General features: G+C 49.7%; 1 protein-coding gene across 3 annotated transcripts in view; it reads left to right on the plus strand.

The window, feature by feature from the left end:
- The window catches only part of SETD5 (SET domain containing 5), a 156,272-nt gene that overhangs the window by 55,328 nt on the left and 78,524 nt on the right, over positions 1-22,420 (plus strand). For all 3 annotated transcript variants that reach the window (XM_074957249.1, XM_074957251.1, XM_074957250.1), the window contains exons 2-6: positions 3,538-3,712; positions 12,610-12,715; positions 20,289-20,500; positions 20,818-20,876; positions 21,252-21,439. In XM_074957249.1, the coding sequence (XP_074813350.1) occupies positions 3,642-3,712; positions 12,610-12,715; positions 20,289-20,500; positions 20,818-20,876; positions 21,252-21,439 (636 nt within the window). In that variant the 5' untranslated portion in view covers positions 3,538-3,641. The remainder of the gene's footprint in view (positions 1-3,537; positions 3,713-12,609; positions 12,716-20,288; positions 20,501-20,817; positions 20,877-21,251; positions 21,440-22,420) is intronic.

The raw sequence follows: 22,420 nt of genomic DNA on the forward strand, positions 1-22,420 counted from the left end.
CTGGGCACCCAGCCACTCCACTCCAGAGGATGGCCCAAGCAACAGAAGGCTGTCATTCAAACAGTTTGGTTTTTAGTGTGGCTACAATAAGCAATGTGGCCTTATCCTTCCCTCCTCCCCCACCCCACCTGGGCTACCTTGTCCGTTATCTCATTTTTTTTTTTTAGTTAATAAAGAAAGAATTATGGTTTCAAAACAATAGTTACTTTATTTCGAAGGGGGGAGGGTGGTTGGCTTACAGGGAATTAAAATCAACAAAGGGGGCAGGTTTGCATCAAGAAGAAACACACACAGCTGTCACACCAAAGCCTGGCCAGTCATGAAACTGGTTTTCAAAGCCTCTTTGCTGCTGCTCTTCTAATCACCCTGGTGTCTGGCTGCTCAAAATCGGACACTAGGCAATTTGCCTCAACCTTCCACCCCACCATAAACGTCTCCCCCTTACTCTCACAGATATTATGGAGCACACAGCAAGCAGCAATAACAATGGGAATGTTGATTGCGCTGAGGTCTGACCTAGTCAGCAAACAGCGCCAGCGAGCTTTTGAACGTTCAAAGGCGCATTCTGCCACCATTCTGCACTTGCTGAGCCTATAGTTGAACTGCTCCTACTACTGTCCAGGCTTCATGAGCCATGGGAGCAAGGGGTAGGGTGGGGTAGGTGCGACTGTGCAGTGCTGCTGGCTGGGAGAGCAGCCTGAGGCAGAAGCTTCCAACTCTCATGATATTCCAGGCGGGACTGAATCTCCATGAGACAAAAGTTAAAGAAGAGAATGACCTGGAGTCTCTGGCTCCCATTCGGTGCTCTAAGGGGAGGATAGCCATGTCTGTCCAGGTGCCCCGATCGACCTCACCGAGGTCTGCTAGGAGCATCCAGGAGATATACGACGGCTATCAGTCGTACTGCACCATCTGTCGCGAAGGCAAGGAGCTGCTGCTGTGTAGCAATGCAGTACTGCGTCTGCCAGCAGCACCCAGAAGACATACGGTGACAGCGAGCTGAGCGGGCTCTATGCTTGCCGTGGTATGGCGTCTGCACGGGTAACCCAGGAAAAAAGGCATGAAATGATTTCCGCTGCTTTCACGGAGAGAGGGAGGGGGGCCTAAGGACATGTACCCAAAACCACCCTCAACGACGTTTTTGCCCCATAAGGCATTGGGAGCTTAACCCAGAATTCCAGTGGGTAGCGGAGACTGCAGGAACTGTGGGATAGCTACCCACAGTGTACTGCTCTGTAAGTCGATGCTAGCCACGGTAGTGAGGACACACTCCGCCAACTTAATGCACTTAATATGGACATATACAATCAACTGTATAAAATCGGTTTCTAAAAATCAACTTATATAAAATTGACCTAATTTCATAGTGTAGACATACCCTCAATGACCACATGTCCACCCAGTCTTCCCTGTCCTCCCCTTTGGCTTCAGCTCTGTCTGTGTGTGCATCTGTGAAATGCAGCAGCGTTGTGTAAAACTTTCTGGGGTTTGCGTAAAATAAAAGTTAAACAGGAGATGGTTTTCCCATCTGGTTCTCTGTAACAGTTTAGATGCATTTCATTTAGATCCTTCTGCCAGCTTCGTATATGGTTATATTACCATTTTAGGGTATCTCACACACCTTTCTCCTACAAAAAGAAAAGGAGTACTTGTGGCACCTTTAGAGACTAACACATTTATTTGAGCATAAGCTTTCGTGAGCTACAGCTCACTTCATCGGATGCATTCAGTGGAAAATACAGTGAGGAGATTTATATACATAGAGAACATGAAACAATGGGTGTCACCATACACACTGTCATGAGAGTGATCACTTAAGGTGAGCTATTACCAGTAGGAGAGCGGGGGGGAGAACCTTTTGTAGTGATAATCAAGGTGGGCCATTTCCAGCAGTTGACAAGAACATCTGAGGAACAGTGGAGGGTGGGGGGGGGGGTAAACAAGGGGAAATAGTTTTACTTTGTGTAATGACCCATCCACTCCAAGTCTTTATTCAAGCCTAAGTTAATTGTATCCAGTTTGCAGATTAATTCAGATTCAGCAGTGTCTCGTTGGAGTCTGTTTTGAAGTTTTTTTTTGTTGAAGAATTGCAACTTTTAGGTCTGTAATCGAGTGACCAAAGAGATTGAAGTGTTCTCCAACTGGTTTTTGAATGTTATAATTCTTGACGTCTGATTTGTGTCCATTTATTCTTTTACGTAGAGACTGTCCAGTTTGACCAATGTACATGGCAGAGGGGCATTGCTGGCACATGAAAGCATATATCACATTGGTAGATGTGCAGGTGAACAAGCCTCTGATAGTGTGGCTGATGTGATTAGGCCCTATGATGGTGTCCCCTGAATAGATATGTAGACACAGTTGGCAACGGGCTTTGTTGCAAGGATAGGTTCCTGGGTTAGTGGTTCTGTTGTGTGGTGTGTGGTTGCTGGTGAGTATTTGCTTCAGGTTGGGTGGCTGTCTGTCAGCAAGGACTGGCCTGTCTCCCAAGATCTGTGAGAGTGATGGGTCGTCCTTCAGGATAGGTGGTAGTTCCTTGATGATGTGTTGGAGAGGTTTTACACGGGGGCTGAAAGTGATGGCTTCCTCCTACAGTAACTTTTATATTCTCGAGTTTGTTTTCTAAGCAGGGATTTACCCTGGGTTTCTACATAGTTCAGTATTCTCCCCCTCAAAAGTCTGTGACATTTTCATCAATTCCATAGGCTTTCTTTGCAGAAATTTTGGGCAGCAGTGAATATAGAGCTTAAGCCTGGGTTTTCTCGTCACAGTACTGGGAGTTCTTTTCACGCCACACTCTGCAGAGTTGTGGGCCACAACTGCTCTCTCAGGGTGAAGTGATCATGATTCCACCTTCTTTTTCTGAAATGAACTAGTAAGGTTATAGTGTTCCTTATTGGATTAACCTATCAGAAAAAAATGTAACATCTGACTTGGCTTGGCTGTTAGGAGAGGTGCAAGATGGGATTCTGGAAGCTTGGGGTCTTCTGTATCAATGAGCTGTACCCCAAGTAATCATTACAGAATTCAGGGGATGGGCTCTCATGTAAAGAGCAGCCTTGATGTGACCTAGAAATAATCTGCCCACAGGTCGGACACAATGGCAGTGTATGTGACATGAATGTAAATAAAGACGTCTGGCTCCTTATTGCCCTACCACTCAGAATGGGGTTTGTTTGTATTTTGCGGAGGGGATGGGGCTAGGTTCATGAAGGGTTGTGGGGAAAGGTAAGAGCTGTTAGTAATTGGATGCAAAAGGAGTGAACAGCTTGTCTGTTAATCAGCACTGAGTTTAGTTTGGAGAAAGTAGCAAATTGGCTCCTTTTAGGTTGAGGCCGGGTTGTAAAGAAGGACTTTGGGGCTGCGGGTGATAGTTTAGCAACAAGCACAGGCGGTTGTGCATGCCACCTGCTGGAAAGCTGCTTACTCTCTCTCGCCCCCTCTTCTGAAAGTCCCCATGGGGGAGTGGTATAGGGAAAAATATGTTCATATAACAAAGGTTAACAAAAATGCAACATACTGTTTTTTCTCTGCTAGGTTTCCCCATGTCCGTGACATGCTGGCCGAGGCTCTGCGGCTCCTCCCCACCCTTGGAGCAGCCAGTCGCTACCTTTTGGACTCCGTGATCCCTGACGGACGTCATGAGCATTGCAATCCCTCTGGGAGTCACCACACCAGATACATCCTACTCAGATATGGCTGCAGGATCCGAGTAAGTAGTGTTTCCTCTGAATGCATGTGAGTGAATGCAGAGGCAGAGGTGAGCTCCTTTTCAGACTCCAGCATGTCTGGCAAACTCAGAATGGAGGGAACAGATGAACTTGAGACAGCAATTAGAGGAAGGGGGAGCTCCAAAGGTATCGAATTCCTCCTTCCCAAGGCCAATACAAAAGATATATGCTGCCCCCTTTGAACAGGCTCCAGGGAGAACATCCTTGTGGGAAATCCTCAAGTGCCCCCTTTGCATGAGCCTTGGTTGTGGGTGCTGAAGTTCTCCACATGGTTCTGTTTTTTGGCCCTGTGGCAGGACTGTTGTTTCAGACTCTGGTGAGTAGCAGCAGTCTGGTAAAATTTCAAACCTTTGCAGTATTTTTCTCTTCCTCTCTTAAAATCTCTTTTGTATGGTGTTGCTAGTGCAGATAGCTGTAATGTTCTACCCCAAAGGAGGCTTCATTTAGGGTGGGTTAAAAGAGTCTGGTTGTGGCATTACCTGGGGTACAAACTGGACCATTGAACAGCTGTGGCCCCTTAATTCTCTAGCCTAGGGTGCCTTTTACACCTCTATGCTGTCAGAACATCCATATCTGGCCTGCTCACGCAGCCGTCCGCATGCAAATTCATTCCCAGCTAAATACATGAGCACTGTAACCAGTCACTCATGAATTACATACAGGGCAATACCTGCAAATTCTTAGTCCCAGCCTTGTTCCCCCAGAAATGTGCATGCTACCGAACAGCACAAGCTCCGTCATTTCATCAAAGGAAAATGATGTATGCACCAGCCTGGCTTATCTCAAATGGAGCTTCCACACACTTTAATCCAAACACACTGGTTAAGATAAAAAAAAAAAAGATAAGTTTATTAACTACAGAAAGATAGATTTTAAGTGGTTACAAGTGATAATGCATAAAAGTCAAGATTGGCTACAAAAGAAATAACAGTAATATGCAAGCTGATACCTAACTGACACTCTGCACCTCAAAATAGCACCCTTGAACCTCCATCTTCAATTCTATGCCTTGTGAAGTATCATTTCAGAAGTCTTGATTTGTTGAACATAACTATCCCATTGAATTGTGTGTTCCTATTGCATCTGAAGTTACGAAGTATTGCTGTGTGTTACTGAAATATGTTGTGAGCTTGGGAGATGTCCACAGCCAGCTTTTCAGGGGCAACAAAGGAGCACCTAATGAGACAGATTTACATCAGGATCAGCCAGACATGTGTTGATGGCCCATTCAGGGAATCCACTCTTCCAGTGGCCATCTCAGAGACTCCTCAGCGGGCAGGTACACTGTGGAGGTGGCCTAATTCATGTGACACAGCAAGAATCTTTCTAGCAGCTGGAGGAAAGTATAAAAGAGGGACAGTGACATCACCACTTGACCTCTCTCCTCCCCCATCTTAACACCTGGAATATTGCCTGGAAGACAAAGACTTTGAACTGGGGAGATTGTTCCCAGGCTCAAAGGAAGTACAGCCTGTGTATGAAGGACTGTGAGCTGCCTGTAACATCTATTAGGATGAGAAAAGCTGTTCAATTAAAATCTTGGTTAGTCTGAGTGTAGACTGCGTTTCTATCTTTATTTCTTATGTAACCAACTTTGATCTCTATGCCTGCTACTTATTATCACTTAAAATCTATCTTTCTGTAGTTAATAAATCTGTTATATTTTACCTAAAACAGTGTGTTTTCGGTGGAAGTGCTTGGGAAATCTCAGCTCAGTTTAACAAGGGCTGTCGCACGTCCACTACCCTTTGTAAGAGTGGCGAACTAATTAATGAGCTTGCAGTCTCCAAGAGAGTCTTGACCAGAATACGCAAAAAGAAAAGGAGGACTTGTGGGACCTTAAAGACTAACCAATTTATTTGAGCATAAGCTTTCGTGAGCTACAGCTCACTTCATCGGATGCATTCGCGCAGCTTATGCTCAAATAAATTGGTTAGTCTCTAAGGTGTCACTAGTCCTCCTTTTTCTTTTTGCGAATACAGACTAACATGGCTGCTACTCTGAAACTTGACCAGTATAAGACAGTATATTTCTGGGGTGAGAGGCTGGGAACTGCGGTGATTGGCTGGTTCCTCTCTGTATAATTCATGACTGGCTGAGAGCCCATTCATGCAATTTAGCGGGGTGTGGAGCTCTACATGCTGATAACTGAGTGATCACAGTGCCTAGAGGGGTTTGTTGTTTGTCACTGGCATAACATTGTGTGAGACAGCCCAGGCTGGAGAGTCAAGGGGGCACAGCAGTCACACTGTTCCAGGTTGTGCCCCGGGGATCCTGTCACGCTGTCTTAACAAGCTAAGTGTCCTTAAAAGCTAGGGTTTTGTCTCATCATATGCTGATGTAAATTTCACAGGCTGGGTCTCTCTTCAGCCTGGGACCACTCCCCCTTAGTTCAGTTCTTTGGGAGATGTTGCTATCATGAGCAAAGAGATGGGAGGAGAGGTGAAATGGAGGCCACAAGGTTTGTCTCTCTCTTTTATGTCAGCCTCCCCTCTTTGAGGATTACTCCTATCTGGGGTGCAGGCAATAAAAGTAGTCTATTGTGGATGTGAGGGTTGAGCCATCCATGTGATGAAACCTTGTTTACACCTTCCTGTTGCTGAAGAATGGCTGTTTAAGCTGGTGATTGCTCTTTAACACCTAACTGGGGGGCTAGTATGTCTTTGTCTCAGAAAGTCAGGTCCAAAACAGCTTTTCAAACTCCGGAACATGTGACGACAATGTTATGCAGTAGAAACGTATTACTTTACGTACAATGTTGTTATACGTATTTTACCAGGACAATAAAGTTCAACAGATTGAGTTTTCAAATGATGCCTCACAAGGCATACTTTGTACAAAATTTATCATAGTCATGTATAAGTGACCATAATAGTATAGATCGTCAAACCAGTATACTTCCAGCTTCTATTCCCCTGCATCTCTCAGTGAAGTCCTGACTGCATCTACTGTCTCCGAGAGATGGGCCACTTGTTTGTTTGTTTGTTTTTTCTTTGCATTTTTCTGTTCTCTAAGGATATCGTCAGCACAGGATTCTCATACCTGAGTTTTGTGCTTCCCAACATCAGATAGACCATCCCAAGCTCTGTTAATGTTGATCCTGAAGGACTTTGGGTTAGGATATGAACTGTCTTCTTTCTCCCTTGGAATATTGATTGTGCTCAACCAAGAAGCTCCCCACAGTAGATGCTGCCCCTGCTCTTTAGGCCTAGTCTGCACTACAAAGTTAGGTCAATGTAACTTGCCTTGCATGGGCCTGTTTGTGCATTTTTGCCCAAATTTGTCTCTGACTGACATAAGTGACCCATTACAGTGACACAGTAAAATCACCTTCCTGAACTGTGTAAAACTATGATCGACCTACTGTGGTCAATGCAGTGAGAGTGTAGACACCGCATGAGCCATGTCAACACTAACAGTCCTCCAGCCAATGTCCCACAGAACCCCAGGCCACACAGCAGTGACCTCTCTATTCACAATTTTAAACTCTATTACTTAGGGGTGGTAGAAACTGGAAGCCCCTCACTTTTAGATACCTTATGTGTTTTTTGAAATGTCCTTTCCTGGTTGTCCATCTTAGCAAGCATACCTAGCAGCTCACCTTTTTTTGTGTCCAGCACATACAGAGAGGTACTAGATGCATTTTTGCCTGGAACAGGCAAGAAGTGTTGCATCTCCAGGGCCTGTGGAGAGAAGACGCTGTGCAAGCCGTGAGGAAGTGGGTTTTTTTCCCCTTAGTTGTACGTGAACCTTAATGTTTTGCATGAATACTGTATGTACCTCAGTTTCCCCTGCACATGACACTAATGCCTACGCGGTGGAGATAAGGGTGTGTGTCTTTTGCTGAGACCCCTGGGGCAGATGAGACTGCTCCAGCTGCCTGCATGTAAACAATGGCCAAACCCCTTCGTAACCTGAGAACCAAGAGGGAGATGCGACCAAGTGACACTTTGCCAGGAAACAAGACACAGATTGGAGGAGGGGCAATGGGCATGATGGAAGCTAGGCAGCTGGAAGGGGTCAGACTCAGGGGGAGGGTCAGGATTCCAAGACTCTGGGGTTTCCCTCTCCCCAAGGTGGACTTTACTGAATGGTCCTACTCTCTGTGCTAACAAGATCCGTTCTACGCTATGTTCCTGTTGACTAATAAACCCTTCTGTTTTACAACACTGGCTGAGAGTCATTTCTGACTGCGGAGTTGGGGTGCAGGGCCCTTTGGGGGCATGCAAGGCTTCCCCAGGCATCCCATTCAGGTGAACTCACTGCAGGGAACTCACGATGTGAACAGGGGTGCTGAATGCTCCGAGACTGGACCCAGGAAGTGCCAAAGCCAAGGAGACTTCTTGCCCTGGACATCATGCCGTGAGGGGAGTCACACTGCACCAGAGTCTTGGCTAAGCTTCTCCCAGACTGTGACACCTGTGAGGGTCCCAAGCAAGTAGACTCCCAGAGGGGGCCCATGGTGAGAGACTGGCATCCTGGAGGTTCAGAGAGGTGTGGTTCCAGGAGGCACTGGAGCCCAGGGCTTATCCCCCAAGAGAGCATGGTCCCCTCGAGAAGAGCTGTCACAATGAAGGGGGGTTCCTCCCGGAGACCGTAAGGAGCCGAGGGAGCCTAGGGCCTATGAGTCCATGATACAAACACAGCTGTGGAACAGGCAGCTTGCACTGGGGATGGAAGCAAAGGGGTGTAACAGGGATCAGTAGCAGTGCCAGGTGAAAGCGAAGGAACTTTGCCAGGGATACCACAAGGCAGGGGAGGGCAACTCCTGCTACAGGTATCCTTTTCTCTTTGTGGCCCTCCCTTCCCAGTCCAGTGGTTCTTAGTATGGTTATTTTTCATTGATTCTTTCATTAACACCCCAATATATGAGTAAACAATGTAACACTGTTGCAAAAAAAAAGAGAACATAATTTTGGGTTGTATTAGCAGAAGTATTGTAAGTAAGACATGAGAAAAATTCTTCTACACTACTCAGCACTGATAAGACTTCAACTGGAGTATTGTGTCCAGTTCTGGGCACCACACTTCAGGAAAGATGTGGACGAATTGGAGAAAGTCTTGAGGAGAGCAACCAAGATGATTAAAGGTCTCGAAAACATGACTTAGGTTAGATTGAAAAAATTGGGTTGGTTTAGTCTGGGGAAGAGAAAGCGGGAGAGGGGGCAGACATGATTACAGTCTTCAAGTGTTGTTCTCCTTAGCCACTGAGGACAGGACAAGAAATAATGAGCTTAAATTGCAGCTTGAGAAACACTGGTCTAGGGTTCTCAAACTGGGACGGGCACGGAATGTATACTTGGGAGGCGTGAGAAGGCAGAGTGGAGAACAGCGGCTGCTGGCTGGGTACCCACCTCTGAAGGCAGCACTGCCGCCACCAGCCGTGCAGGAGTAAGGGTGGCATGGTACGGCATTGCCACCCTTAGTTCTGTGCTGCTGGCGGTGGCGCTGCCTCCCAACTGGTCAGCCAGAGAGTTATATACTCCATAGTTAAATGGCACTGTTTGAATCAGTGCCGTATTGGTTTTAATATTTTGTGGGAGTTGCACGTTGATTTTTTTTTGTTATCAGTATATGTACTTGTGCGGGAGGGGGGGAACTACTACAGACACGAAGAAGAGGGGTGCCATCAAATATGTTTGAGAACCACTGGTCTAGATAATACTTAGTCCTACCTTAGTGCAAGGGACTGGACTAGATGACCTATTGAGTTCCTTCCAGTCCTACACTTTTATGATTCTATGATCTGATGGATCACTGACCTCCAGAGACCTCAGAAGGTGTTTGGGACTGAGTCCAGGACCACTTCTTTATTTCTAGCTTTGTAACCATCCGCACCTCTTACCTCAGTGCCTTATTTCACTTTGAAGTCTTGGCTCTCAGTAACTTTAAACTGCAGCAGGAGAATGTTGGTAACAGGCTAAGACATTCAGCATGTTTTCTGCCTGGAGATCAAGTAGGACATGTAGGGGAGTCAGATCTACCTGCAGATGTCACTCAAAGCATTCAGAATCCCTCTAACCCTTCTACAGGGCACAGTCTTCCTTCCCCAGCTGTGAGACTTCTGTATGTCCAGCATAGAGCTAACCTGATGTGCTTTGAAAGAAAAATCCTCAAAATGTAAGCCTGAGTTGGTTTCAACTGCTGTGTGCCAGGACTCTGGTGGTGCCACCCACCTCTGTACAGTCCTAGCAGAATAGGTTTGCATCTGAAGCATCCTGCACCAATCCCTCAAAGCTAAGGACTTCCCCATATGCAGAGTCCCTGAAACCCTGCAAATCTTGGCATGTGAAGTTGGTGGTAGCTAGGCATTGGCTCTGAATAATAAGTATCAGCTGGCTGCACTGTCACTGATGAAGTTTCCATTGCCAGGCAGTGTTTTGTAAGGGTCTTCAGCATCAACTTATCCTTCATGTTCAGGGCAGAGGTGGAGACGTGAGTGGCAGTGTATGTTGAAGGGCCTGGCCATCTTAGCCTTATTTATTTCTGAAGCTGCCTTGGAGGCTGCAGGTGCTCCACCCTTAATTCAGTTCAGCTTAATTCATAAACCAAACTGAATTAAACGCTTAATGCAGTTTAACTAATCCAGTTTAAAATCACATCTTTAGTTAATGCAGATTAATTTTCCTAAATGTCCCTGTATAGACGAAGCCTTAGGCCTGGTCTACACTACAGAGTTAGATCAACGCAAGGCAGCTCATGTCAACCTAACTATGTAAGTGTCTACACTAAAATTTTGCTCCCATCAACGTAACTGCCTTGCTATACTGACTGAATATCTCCACCTTCACAAGCAGTGTAGAGTTAATGTAGCTAGGTCAATACAGTGGCAGTGAAGACACTGCATTGGTTACATCAACTGTTGTTGGCTTTCAGAAGCCATCCCACAATGCCCCACACTGACAGTACAGTCAGTACAGGCGCTCCGGGTGAGGACACGAATCATTGACACGAGTGTAGTGTGGACACACAAAAGAGATTTAATTACTGTGGTGGCTCTATGCCGATGTAACTGAAGTAGACATAATTTTGTAGTGTAGACATGCCCTTAGTGTTTCGAGTTCTGCTGGATTCACACTGGCAACACAAGACCCAGGAGAGAGAATCCTGCTTTTCTGTCTGCTTTGTCCTTTCTCCCATGCTATAATCTTTGAAGGGGAGACTGGGGCCAGGTCTACATTATAAACTTACATTAGTATAACTACTTTGCTTGGGGTGAGAAAAAGCCACACCCCTGAGCAACGCAGATATACCGACCTAACCCCCGATGTAGACAGCACTATATTGATGGCAGGGCTTTTCCCATCGACACAGCTGCTGCCTCCTGGGGAAGTGGAGTACCTTCACTGATGGGAAAAGGCCTCCTGTTGGCGAAGTAGCATCTTCACAGAAGCGCCACAGCAGCGCAGCTGTACTGCTGCAGCATTTTAAGAGTCGACCTGCCCTGGAACTACAGATGTGATTCAGTTATTTCCTGTCTCATTTCCAATGCACCCATAATTGTACACGTGCAGTAGTAGTGTGTCCTCTTCCGTCTCCTGTTTTGGAATGCTTCTCAGTTGAGAGGATGTTTCCTTTCTGGTATTCTGTTGCTGCCCTCATTACCTACCGCTTCCCTCTGCTGAATTGCAACTCTGCCCAGGACTCCTGCATTCCTTCATCAGTAGCACACTTTACAATTGATTTTGACCTGATATTTTTCACCACCATGTGGTGAAAATGTGCACTGTCACATGCATCCGATGAAGTGAGCTGTAGCTCACGAAAGCTCATGCTCAAATAAATTGGTTAGTCTCTAAGGTGCCACAAGTCCTCCTTTTCTTTTTGTCACTTTAAGTTAGCAGCAAAATTCCCACTCAACAGTTGTAGGAAGCACAAAGCCAACCTGCTTTGCCTGTGGCCCTTTTCTGTCCAAGCCATGAGTTTTATTGACCCTTGTTTGCAACATGGAATTATCTTAACCATCCCAAACTGTGCAAGATGTTTTTAGGACAACTGTATCTTCCATACAAATTATATTCCCCAAACACTGTGAAGTTAAGTGACACTAAGGCTTTGTCTACACTATTGTCGGCAAAACTTTTGTCAGTCAGGGGTGTGAAAAAAAACACACACCCCAACCGACATAGTTTCACTGACAAAAGCACCGGTGTGGACAGTGTTATGTCAGATGCTCTCCTGCCGACACAGCTACCACCACTCATTGTGGGGGTGGGGTGGGGGGGTTAATTATGCCACCAGGATAGAGCTCTCCTATCAGCATACAGCGGCGCTGAGAGGAAGAAGAACAGGCATAAAGGCAGGAGGGGTGTGTTCAGCTGCAATTTGGAGATGCTCTTTTTGGACTGAGAGGAGGAGAACGTGGTGGTGTGTCAGTGTGGTGAGACTGAGACTAAATCAGCACTGGCTAGGCAGAGGGTGTGGAGTGGGGGACAAGAAGGGTGTGATAGGCCCAGATAGAACAAGTCCATAGAGGGTTTTAAAATCAAGGCAGGAAATCTTGAACTGTATCCACAGGTGAATGGGAAGCTCGTGAAGGAATATGAGAGTGTGCACATAATGTGGCTGGCTGTGTCAGCATGTTTCTTACTCCTTTCCTGCTTCAGCGTGGGGAGATGAGTTAGTTACTCCTTATCCAGCATGACCTCTGCTTAGCTGCCTGTTCTGTCAATCACAGGTTTATCCTACACCCCCATCCCCCATGTATGGGCCACATTGTGAAGTGGATAATGTACCTCAGTTTCCCTGAGATCTCTTAACAGTGCATTTACAGTTGTGCCAAGTGGGAAAGAAGAGGATGCTGAGATATTGGCAAGTGCCTGATAAGGGGGGATTTGGTGCTACACTGATGTGTCTTACTTCTGGCAATTTTTTGCAGCCCAGAGTCCGTGGAAGCTAGTCCAGCTGTCGATGAGAAGAATGTATACTCCAGTCATGGCTATGAGGCCACCCAGAGGCACAGCTATCGAGGGCTGCCTTATGCAGTGAGTACTCACTCCTTAATCTGCTGAGGATTACGCTGTACTAGCCCCTTACTTTATACTCTGCTCCTCCCCTACATAACACTGAACTGCTGTTTTATTTAGCTCCAACTTTATTGGCTGCATACTATGTAGTCTACTGTGTACCTCTATCTGAGAGAGACAGAGGCGATGAGTGGGGGCATGCGGAGTGGGGGCATGCGGAGTCACGTGCCTCCCCAGATTTCTGCCTTCTATTTAGCAACAGCTTCTAGAGGTTTTCAAACTGTGGGGCAAACCTCATCTCAGCAGGCCACCCAGTCTGTCTTGGTTGGCCGGGGCGCAACCAAAAATTGTACCTCCAAGGGGAGGCTCAGTTCAAAAAGTTCAAAATTGGCCTGGTAAGGTGAGTCAGGGAGTGGAGGTGGCGGTCCCTCTCCAAGCTACACTGTGCAGGGGCTGGTGTTGCTGCTTGCCCCCCAGAACATTCCTCCTTGCCCCCCAAATACTAAACCTCTGTACTAAATAAAATATGTTGGTTTCCATTACAGGATTTTTCTCGCATACCTCCTGATGAGAGCTCATGTACCCCTAGGGGTATGCGTGCCCCAGTTTGAAAACTGCTGGTTTAGCTTATTTTGGGGCAACTGCGTGACTGAGTCCTGCCATACCTGCTGCATTTTGTGTGTTTGTTACTCTCAAGGCCCCACGTTCTCTTCAGCAAGCTTGACGTAGATTCAGTGGCAAGATCCCCTGGTTCTTATTCGAGTGATTGCTCATGTGTATTCCAGAATAGGTGTGCGTGCTCGCCACATGCACCGGTGCCAGAAATTTTCCCCCTAGCAGTACCCATGGGGGGGGCACCCCCCTGCAACCCCTGGAGTGGCGTCTGCCTGGCGTGGTATAAGGGGGGCTGCGCTCCCCTCACCCTCGGTTCCTTCTTGCCATCAGTGAAGGTTGTCGGAACTGCTCAGCTCCAGCCTTGCTGCGGCTCGTCCCCAGAACTCTTCGTGTGTTCAGTAGTGCCTGTAGTCAGTTAGCTAGTTCAGTTAGTTTAGTCAGTCAGTGAGCCCAGGCCGGGGCATGCCCCGCGCCCCAGGCTTTAAGTCATGCGGCTCTTGTAAGCGCTCTATGCCAAGGAGCGACCGGCACGCGGATTGTCTGCGCTGCTTGGGAGAAACCCATATCAGCGAAAGGTGCAAGATCTGTAAGTCTTTCAAGCCCCGGACCAAAAAAGAAAGGGACATTAGGGTCCGGGCCATCCTGATGGAGTCGGCGCTGGCCCCGACCCCAGCACGCCACTCCAGACTGGTACCCGGCACTGCGGCATCAGTACGTGGAGACCCTCTCGTACCATCGTCCAGTCGGCACCACTCCCCGTCCATGGGGCACGCCAAGAGGACCGGAAAGACTCCCCTCGGTGCCGTTGCGAAGAGGAAATCTGGGACAGAGGCTAGGCCCGTGTCAGCTAGTCCTCGATCCCCATCAGGCTCTAGGCCTCCAACTCACTTTGAGCAGAGTAGTCCAGCCCCTTCGGAGCAGGCCTCTCCGGATGTCCGGATGCCATCTACACCCGAAGCCCTCCAGGCAGCCAGGGACGTCGTGTCCATGCTGGTGCTTGGAGCTCTGCCGATGTTGGCCCCACGCCACCACTGGGATCACCGTAGTCACCACTGGCCCAGTACCAGTCTCAGTCGAGGGAACGTTCCCGACACCACTCAGGGCTCAGTCCATGTGGATCGCCCTCGACACCGGCCAGACTGTCCGGATGGGTGCCGTCCGACCGGGACTCCCGGCACCGCTTGTCTTCGCGAAGCGAATGCCGCCGGGACCGTGGCAGACGTCGCCAACGGTCCTTGTCTCACAGGACATACCACAGTTGGTTGCAACATGATCGTCGATGCCGTTCCCTCTCGGACTCCTGTTCCAAGTCCCCGCCAAGGCACCAAAGCCCCGGCCATCGAATGCTTGCGTCTCACTGACGCGAGTCCTCCCGTCGAAGCAGCTACTACCGTCGGTGCCGCTCCTCCGCATCGAGATCGTGGTCCCGTGGCCGGCGTAGATCCCGGCACCGCCGATACTCCTGGTCCAGAGGCAGCAGCGGATCATTCCCAGCCTGGCCTCCCCTCACAGACGCTCGTCTACAGGCCTAGCTAGCCAGCCTGAACAGCTGGCCCCACCAGTGCCTCAGCAAGTGTAATGGCACCAAGTGTTGTGGCCGGCCCAGTGGTACCAGCGGGCACCGTGGCCTCCGGTGCAGCCCTCTGTGGCCGGGGCTTCAGAAGCACCGTCGGCATCCATCTTTCGACCACCAGAAAAAAGGTCAGGGGTACCTGTGTCCTTGGTACCATGCCTGGAGTCCGTCCAGGTGGTGGATCCTCCGGTGCTGGACGACACCCAAAGCACCACACTGGCCTCGCCCCATCTGGAGGAGCTGATTGCAGCCCCGACCCCCTCCGTCCCGCAGGAGGACTACCAGGCCCACCAAGACCTCCTAAAAAGGGTGGCAGCGAGCCTCCACCTCCAGGCTGAGGAGATGGAAGAGCCCTCAGACTCCCTGTTTAATGTGCTGTCCGCTTCAGCACCGGGCAGGGTGGCCTTGCCACTCCATGAAGGGGTGGCAAGAATTTCAAATGCCCTGTGGCAAACACCAGCCTCGTTGGCTCCCATCTCTAAAAAGGTGGAGCGCAAGTACTTTGTACCCACGAAGGGACACAAGTATCTGTATACCCACCCGGCGTCCAACTCCTTGGTGGTCAAGTTGGTCAACCACAGGGAGCGGCAGGGGCAACCAGCCTCGACCCCCAAGAACAAAGACTCTCGGAGGCTGGATACTTTTGGGAGAAAAGTTTATTCTTCGTCAAGCTTTCAGCTACGAGTAGCAAACCATCAGGCTCTCCTGGGCCACTACGAGTTTAAACTCTGGGAATCCCTCCCCACGTTTGAGGACTCTTTCCGGGAGCGCGATAAGGAGTTTAAGGCACTTGTGGAGGAAAGGGCGGCGGCCGCAAGGGCATCCCTGCAGGCCGCTTCAGATGCAGCGGACACGGCTGCATGGTCCATGGCCTCAGTGGTGTCCATGAGACGGGCGTCATGTCTTCTGCTCCCTGGCCTCTCCAGCGAAGCGCAGTCATCAATGCAAGATTTCCCTTTCAAGGGGAAGGCCCTGTTTGCTGAGGAAACAGACACAAGGCTGCATGGCATGAAAGACTCCCGCACGACCCTCCAGACCTTGGGCCTCTATGTCCCTTCTCCGGCAAAACCCAAGTTCAAGCCGCAGCAGGCTCCTGCCCAGGCCGCCCTCCCGAAGTACGAGGCTGCCCACAAAAAGCGGCGGGACTACAGAAAGTGCCCACAACGGCAATCTCAGCCTGCTCCCCAACCTGGGTCTTCTAAGGGCAGGCGGGCGGGCAGGCAAAAGGCATTTTTGACAGGATGCTCGGGGGGACCCCGCCGGTTCTCAGACAGGACCTACCCCCAGTAAAGCTCCCTTTCTCCAATCAATTGTGTGCTTTCCTCCCTGAATGGTCGTGGCTCACCTCGGACCAATTGGTCCTCAACACCATGTCCCAAGGTTACACCCTTCAATTTACCTGCTCCCCGCCCAACCCCCCTCTGCCCCTGTCCTTCCTGGGGGACCCCTCTCACGAGGCTCTGCTCGAGCAGGAGGTGGGGCGGCTCCTGGACCTAGGAGCTATAGAGGCTGTGCCCAAGGGGTATTACTCCCGGTATTTCCTTATCCCGAAGGCCAAAGGGGGGCTCAGGCCCATCATGAACCTGCGAGGCCTGAACCACTACATGGCGAAACTCAAGTTCGGCATGGTTTCCCTGGCCTCCATCATCCCCTCCCTGGATCCTGGGGACAAGTATGCTGCCCTCGATCTATAGCACGCGTACTTCCACATCCACATATTCGAGGGGCACAAACACTTCCTCTGTTTCGTGGTGGGACAGAGTCACTACCAATTCACGGTCCTACCGTTTGGTCTGTCCACTGCCCTCAGCGTCTTTACAAAGTGTATGGCGGTGGTAGCGGCCTACCTCAGATGCCAGGGGGTCCAAATATTCCCATATCTGGATGACTGGCTAGTCAAAGGCACCTCCCGGTCGCAGGTGAGGGATCATGTGGCGCTCCTCCTGTCCACATGTACTGCCCTGGGCCTGTTGATAAACAACGCCAAGTCCATGTTAGTCCCAGTCCAATGCATAGAGTTTATCAGGGCGCTACTGGACACAACGTCGGCCAGGCCGTCTCTCCCACCAGACAGGTTTGAGACCCTGAAAGGGCTCATCGACTCGGTCACAAGGTTCCCAGTGATGACAACCAGGGCTTGCCTGCAACTGCTGGGTCACATGTCTGCATGCACAGATGCGTTCCATTATGCCAGACTAAGAATGAGGCCCCTCCAGCTCTGGCTGGCCTCGCAGTTCTCCCAGACCACAGACAGAATGGACAAAGTCCTCACCATGCCAAACTCGGTGATCACCTCCCTGCGGTGGTGGTCCGCCCCAAACAACATGCTCCAAGGGGTTCCGTTCAGGGACAGGGCCCCGTCGTTGGAGCTGCTATCCGACGCTTCGGACCTGGGTTGGGGGGCCCATGTGGGGAACTTTCAGACCCAAGGCCTGTGGTCTCTACAAGACCTACCCTTTCATATAAAAGTCAAGGAACTCAGGGCAGTGTGATGGGCATGTATGGCCTTCTACTCGCACCTGCAGGAAAAGGTAGTCAGGGTCCCCATGGACAACACGGCCTCAATGTTCTGTATCAACAGACAAGACGAAGCTCGATCCTCTGCCATGAAGCCCTCAGTCTGTGGGACTTCTGTATAGCCCACAACATCTACCTAAAAGCCTTCCACCTGCCAGGTGCCTGGAACGTCAAGGTGGATCGCTTGAGCAGGAATTTTGCTTCTCAGCACGAGTGGTCTCTACACCCGGCAGTGGCTCACCAGCTCTTCCAAAGGTGGGGTACTCCCCAGATGGACCTATTTGCGACCACGCAGAACCGATGATGCCCCCGTTTCTGCTCCAGGGGGTGCCTAGGGAGGGGCACTATCTCCAATGCCTTTACCCTGTCCTGGACAGGCCAGCTCCTCTACGCCTTTCCTCTGTTCCCTCTGATCAGCAAGGTCCTGGAGAAAATAAAGACTGACAAAGCCAGGGTCCTCCTCTTTGCCCCGGCGTGGCCCAGGCAACACTGGTACGGGACTCTCTCAGGGCTGGCGGTAGCTCCGCCATGGCAGTTGCCGCTCCGCCAGACCTCCTCTCTCAGGACCAGGGCCGCCGCCTCCATCCCAACCTAGCAACACTTCACCTCACGGCCTGGCTGCTCAGGGACTAGGTGGAGAGAAAAGGACATGTTTGGAACAGGTTCAGCATGTCCTCCTCGAAAGTAGACGGCCCTCCACTCGCCGCTCCTATGTGGCAAAGTGGTCTCAGTTTTTGAGGTGGGCTGCAGGGCAGGGTGTTTCCCCGACGGCCACCCCAATCCAGCTTATCCTTGATTACCTCCTCCACCTGAGGGCCCAGGGACTGGCACCCTCGTCAGTCAGGGTACACTCGGCGGCCATGCTGGCCTTTCATCCCCCGGTGCAAGGGCACACAGTGTTTTCCCATGCTATAACCGGCTGGTTCCTTAAGCGTTTGAACCGTCTCTACCCATATTCCAAGCCCCTGGTTCCACAGTGGGACCTAAACCTCGTGCTGGCTCGTCTCACGAGGGCCCCGTTTGAACCACTGGCCACGTGTTCTTGGTCTCATCTCTCGTGGAAGGTGGCCTTCCTGGTAGCCATCACATCGGCAAGGCGAGTCTCGGAGCTCAGGGCCCTAACCTCCTTATACGGTTTTTCTTAAGGACAAGGTCATGGTCCAGCTCCGCCCACACCCCGCATTCTTTCCGAAGGTGGTCTCTGCCTACCACATGGGTCAGGACATTTTTCTGCCAGTCCTCTGCCCCAAGCTTCACACTACTAGTGAGGAACACCGTCTCCACACGCTCGACGTGAGGCGGGCTCTGGCTTTCTACCTTGAGCGGACCAAGCTGTTCAGAAAGTCTTCACAATTGTTCGTCACCTTGGCTGAGCGCATGAAGGGTCAGACGATTTCCATTCAGCGCCTTTCTAAATGGATCAGTTCATGCATCCGTTCCTGTTATGAGCTGGTGGGGGTCCCCCCGCCGCCCATTGTGAGGGCACACTCGACTCGGGTGCAGGCCTCGTCAGCTGCCTTCGTGGCCCACGTCCCCATCCAGGACATTTGTAGGGCCGCCGCGTGGTCTTCGGTTCACACGTTCTCCTCGCACTATGTGATCATTTCCCAGCCCAGGGATAATGCCAGGTTCGGCAGTGTGGTACTCCATCCTGGGAACTTGTGAACTCCTACCCACCTCCAACAGATATAGCTTGGAATCACCTATTGTGGAATACACATGAATAATCACTCGAAGAAGAAAAGACAGTTACCTTTTCCGTAACTGGTGTTCTTCGAGATGTGGTGTTCATGTCTATTCCACATCCCACCCTTGCTCCCCTCTGTCGGAGTTGTCTGGCAAGAAGGAACTGAGGGTAGGGGGGAGCGTGCAGCTCCCCTTATACCTCGCCAGGCAGGTGCCATTCCAGGTGTCGTGGGGGGGCGCTCCCCCCTACGGCTACTGCTAGGAGAAAAACTTCCGGCACTGGTGCATGTGGTGAGCACGCACACCTATTGTGGACTAGACATGAGCAACACATTTCAAAGAACACCAGTTACAGAAAAGGTAACTGTCTTTTCCTGCAATGCTCTGTGAGGCAAATAGGAAAATCTGCAACAGCTTCCTTTAAATTTTAAAATGGAGGATTTTGTTGAACGAAGTATATGAATGTGTAACACCTTCCACAGTATCCTCGCTGGTAGTGTTTGATACCAACTGCAATTTATTTTACACTGTCTTCACACTTCGTTTTTAGTGTGCTGCAGATTTTCATATTGAGAACACAACTGTCAGAACTTGGGAAGGTTGGGGAGAAGTTGAAGACTTGAGATCTGCAGAGGGAAAGCATGGAAAGTGGTTGAGATTTTGGATTAAGCACATTAGCTGGAAGTTTTTTCAAAACGATTAGCAGAGAAACAGTCAATATTGACATTTGAATTGTTCTCAGAGGTTTCAATGTCAACAGCCCATTGAGACAAATTGTGCAGTTCACATCTCTCAGAGCTATTGCTTCAAGCTATTTGCAGGCTGTTTTCCATTCAGATTGTGTGTTGGTTTCCTGGATGGCTGTTGAGTTAGAACTGAGTTTATGCCTACACTGTAAATTACTTTGGTATAATTTATGTCGCTTAGGGGTGTGAATAAGCCACACCCCGGAGTGACGTAAATTACCCCACCTTAGCACCAGTGTGGACAGCACTATGTCAGCAGGAGAGCTTCTACCGTCAACATAGCTACTGCCTCTTGCGGAGGCAGGAGTTAGTAAGCCAATGGGAGAGCTCTGTCCTGTCGGCCTAAAGCACTTTCACCAGAAGTGCTTCAGCAGCACAGCTGCAGTGTAGACGTACTCTAAGACTTTGAACTCCCTATGTTCAAAATAATACTGATGGAAATGTTTATTTTCAGGATCATAATTATGGAGCTCCTCCTCCTCCGACCCCTCCAGCATCTCCCCCAGTTCAGACTATCATCCCTCGGGCCGAGCTGAATGGCTTGCACTCACCTGACGAGGAGAACTCCGGGGACAGTGAGAGCTCCTCAGAGGGAGAGTCCATTCCCAGCTGGTGTCACTGCACTCTCTCTCAAGATGGCTTCCTCATCAAGTGTGACAAATGCAGGTAACTTCTATTACATCGCAGAACGGAACGGTTCCTGCTTTCACTTCTATTGCCAGACCATCACATTTGAGTTGGGGATCAACTTTCTGTTGCTGGTTGAAGTGTTCTCTCGAGTGCTTTGCCAAGTATCAGTCCTCCCCCTTTGTTCTGTCAACCTGACAAGTGTTGGTGGCACTAGGAGTGGAGATGAGAATGACAAATTGATGCTCTTATCACCCTGGGCCCCTTGCAGGGCATGCAGCTTGTGACATCTGGTTGACTTTCAAGTTGACTGACCCTTACAAAACTGGCTTCAATTGTTCATTCTCTTTTTGCAGGGGAATGAGCAGGGGAAAAGTGATCAGACTCCGCCGCCGGAAGCAGGACAATGTGTCAGGTAAGGCTGTGATTATGCTGTGAGTAAAGGTGACACTGTTGTCTCCTCCAACAGGGCCAGAAGGTTCTTTGTTACTGTCTCTCAGTGCTATCACCTGTAGCTGTGATAAACACAATAGTGTGTCTTTTCCTCTCCACCCTTGGGAGTCGAGGGATGTAGCAAGTTCTCTGCGGGGCAGAGAGACCAAATATGCAGTAATATCATCTTGTGCAGTGTCAGAAGGTTGGGAGAGCGGCGGAGGGGAGGTTGAACTTGCGGGGCTCTCAGGTTGGGGAGCAACGTCTAACTAGCAAATCATTGTGAAGGAGGACCAGGGGGCATGCAGATCTCTCCAAGATAGACATAAAGTTGCTAACATGATACTCCTCCCTGCAGGTGGAGACAGTAGTGCAACCGAGAGTTGGGATGAGGAACTCTCTCCCTCCACAGTGTTGTACACAGCTACACAGCACACACCAACAAGCATCACTCTCACTGTTAATCGGGTCCGTAGAAACAAACCTAAGAAGCGGAAGAGGAGTATGGAGAAAGCTCGCACTGCACCAAAGGCCAAGAAGATCAAGGTATGTGAGCATGGCAAAAACAGCCCAGACCAAATGCTGGGCAGAGTATTGGTGAGTGCAGGCTGACCCCTGCTGCGGTCAGCATGCCCAAAAGTGGGTCATCCTTTGGTTACTCCAAGTAAGCCTGTATGGAAAGGAAGTTCTCATGTCCCACCACTGCCTCATCTTTATGAGCTGCTTAGCCACCCCAGCCTGGAGCTTGCAGATTGATCTGTCTTCCCCTCTGTTTCCCTGTACTGCCCTTTGGCATTCAGAGGCTTTAGGTTTGGTTTTGAATTGCATCTCTGGTTTTCTTGCTGGTTCATCAGAATTCAGAAAAACCTGTTCAGGGGTCCACATCTGCCTGTGGCAGAGGGTTCATTGATATGATGGGACTGAAACGTTAGGAGGACTGTGTTCTTCTTTCTCAGAGGTGTGTGCTGTGTGTCTGGGATGCAGTTACTGGTGGGGGTGGGCTGATTCTTGGGAAGGAGATCTCCATGGGTGCTTTTCATTGTCTAACAGCCCCCTTTCTGGAGTTCCCACAACTTGTGGCACTTCTGGGTGGCTTTCTTTGAGGTGGTATGAGGCTGATGAAAGGATTTGGGGATTTTGAATTGCTTTGGATTGTTCTTCGTCATACCTGTATGTGTTGTGAAGCAGACAATACATGTTGTTTGTGTCTTCTTCACCAGCAGCTTGATTAGTGTAATTTGCTACTTACTTGGGCTTTCCGTGAAATTGATCTGCCGCCACAGAGATAGCAGAATATGGCTTACTTGTTAGGGTTAAGGAATTGATAGCACCATCCCTCTGTGATCTGCAGTGGTTGCTGATAAACCAGCTGGTTCAATTCTTAGTATTACTGAATAATAAAGCTCAATGAGAGATGGTCCCCGACCCTCCTCCTTACCAAGGCAGTTGAGATTGGTCAGCTCACTCTTTCTCGTGGTCCCAAGGTTTTGCCTTAGTCAGGTCAGGGGGATGAACTTTCTCAGTTCA

Source organism: Natator depressus, chromosome 7, assembly GCF_965152275.1.
Source record: "Natator depressus isolate rNatDep1 chromosome 7, rNatDep2.hap1, whole genome shotgun sequence".
Taxonomy (NCBI): Eukaryota; Metazoa; Chordata; order Testudines; family Cheloniidae; genus Natator; species Natator depressus.